This window comes from Sebastes umbrosus, chromosome 1, assembly GCF_015220745.1.
Source record: "Sebastes umbrosus isolate fSebUmb1 chromosome 1, fSebUmb1.pri, whole genome shotgun sequence".
Classification (NCBI taxonomy): domain Eukaryota; kingdom Metazoa; phylum Chordata; class Actinopteri; order Perciformes; family Sebastidae; genus Sebastes; species Sebastes umbrosus.
Genome location: NC_051269.1, coordinates 44,013,838 through 44,016,337, shown reverse-complemented (window position 1 = coordinate 44,016,337; position 2,500 = coordinate 44,013,838). Strand labels below are relative to the sequence as shown.

The window sequence follows — 2,500 nt, the reverse complement described above, 5'->3', positions numbered from 1 at the left end:
TTTAAGAAAAATGGTTGAAAGATATGTTAAACCCAAAATTAAAAACATATTTTCAAATCAAGCCCAATCACAGCTCTGAATGTGATGTTGTAGGAGTCAGAGGTGTTTAGTTGCACAGCTGAGGACTTCCTTCCTCTTAGAAACATCCAGCAGCTTGTTTCATTATCTGAGGTATGTCAACTAATGAATCACATTTTCTTTTGTATTGTCGTCGTTATGATGAGATCAGATTATGGATTATAAATGAGATGTCTGTCAGGGCCGGTTCCAGCTAGCAGGGCCGGTTCCTGCTAGCAGGGCCGGTTCCAGCTAGCAGGGCCGGTTCCAGCTAGCAGGGCCGGTTCCACCTTTTTGGGGGGCCAGTTCCTGCTAGCCCTAACCCTAACCCTCCTAACTGATGCTAAATGATGCTAAAGGATGCTAAAGGATGCTAAGGGATGCTGAAGGTTGCTAAATTATGCTAAAGGATGCTAAAGGATGCTAAATGATGCTAAAGGATGCTAAGGGATGCTAAAGGATGCTAAATGATGCTAAAGGACGCTAAGGGATGCTAAAGGATGCTAAATGATGCTAAAGGATGCTAAAGGATGCTAAATGATGCTAAAGGATGCTAAGGGATGCTAAAGGATGCTAAATGATGCTAAAGGACGCTAAGGGATGCTAAAGGATGCTAAATGATGCTAAAGGATGCTAAGGGATGCTAAAGGATGCTAAAGGATGCTAAATTATGCTAAAGGATGCTAAAGGATGCTAAGGGATGCTAAGGGATGCTAAATGATGCTAAGTGATGCTAAAGGATGCTAAGGGATGCTATAGGATGCTAAAGGATGCTAAATGATGCTAAAGGACGCTAAAGGATGCTAAAGGATGCTAAATGATGCTAAATGATGCTAAAGGATGCTGAGTGCTGTGACTATAGGGTCTACTTGCTCCTCCTTTAATAAGTGAATAACACCCAGAACAAGGAGAACAGGTAGTTGATGTCTTACCCTTCTTTGAGTCCCCAGAGGCCACCTCTGACAGGTATCTGAAGTAGTCTCCTTTCATTTTGAGGTAGAACACCTTGCTCTCCGCCTGAGTTGCGTTGGTAATGAGGAATTTGTCGAGCAGATTCTGAAACAGACGAGAGGACCAGAAAGGTTAGAAACAGAAATATAAAACAGGCCGTCAGATTCTGTGTTTATAGAGCAACAGCTGGATAATATAAAACTAAAACAACAACAACAACAATAATAACAATAATAATAATAATAACAATAACAATAATAACAATATAATAATAATAACAACAACAATAATGATAACAATAATAGTTATAACAACAATAATAATAACAATAATAATAATAGTTATAACAATAATAATAATAGTAATAACAACAATAATAATAATAACAATAATAATAATAATAATAACAATAATAGTTATAACAATAATAATAATAGTTATAACAACAATAATAATAATAATAGTAATAACAACAATAATAATAATAACAATAATAACAATAATAATAACAACAACAACAACAATAATAATAATAACAATAATAACAACATTAATAATAATAATAAAACAGGATAAAACACAAAGAAACCTGCCGGTGAAGAACATCGTTACAGATTACAGATGGTTTTAATACACGACTCTGCTCTACAGCCTGAAACCAGCGTTAGGGTGATGATGAGGAGGATGTGATGATGAGGAGGATGTGATGATGAGGAGGATGTGAGGATGAGGAGGATGTGATGATGAGGAGGGTGTGATGATGAGGATGAGGAGGATGTGATGATGAGGAGGGTGTGAGGATGAGGAGGATGTGATGATGAGGAGGATGTGATGATGAGGATGTGAGGATGAGGATGGTGTGAGGATGAGGAGAATGTGATGATGAGGAGGATGTGATGATGAGGAGGATGTGATGATGAAGAGGGTGTGAGGATGAGGAGGGTGTGATGATGAGGAAGATGTGATGATGAGGAGGGTGTGATGATGAGGAGGATGTGATGATGAGGATGAGGAGGATGTGATGATGAGGAGGGTGTGATGATGAGGAGGGTGTGAGGATGAGGAAGATGTGATGATGAGGATGATGTGATGATGAGGAGGGTGTGATGATGAGGAGGGTGTGAGGATGAGGAAGATGTGATGATGAGGATGATGTGATGATGAGATATATATCTATATATATCTATATATATATAGATATATATAGATATATACATAGATATATATAGATATATACATATATATATATATATATATATATATAGTGAGGAAGAAAATCGAATTTTCCCTTTTAGTCTAATCAATTAGTGGAATCTTCTCCATCAAGGTCACTGATATATTTTTATGTCCTGCTGATGCACCAGAGCTTTCTCCTCCTGAGCGTCCTGCTGCTTTAAGCCTCCACCGTCCCTCCTTCCCTTCCTTCCTTCCTTCCCTCCTTCCTTCCTTCCTTCCTTCCTACAGCATCACATCACTGCAGAGGCTTCTAGTT

At 38.2% G+C, this 2,500-nt stretch overlaps 1 protein-coding gene across 2 annotated transcripts in view; it reads right to left on the bottom strand.

Moving 5' to 3' along the window:
• The window catches only part of ywhaba (tyrosine 3-monooxygenase/tryptophan 5-monooxygenase activation protein, beta polypeptide a), a 31,779-nt gene that overhangs the window by 3,741 nt on the left and 25,538 nt on the right, over positions 1-2,500 (bottom strand). For both annotated transcript variants that reach the window (XM_037770494.1, XM_037770501.1), the window contains one exon: positions 990-1,113. In XM_037770494.1, coding sequence (XP_037626422.1) covers positions 990-1,113 — 124 coding nt within the window. The remainder of the gene's footprint in view (positions 1-989; positions 1,114-2,500) is intronic.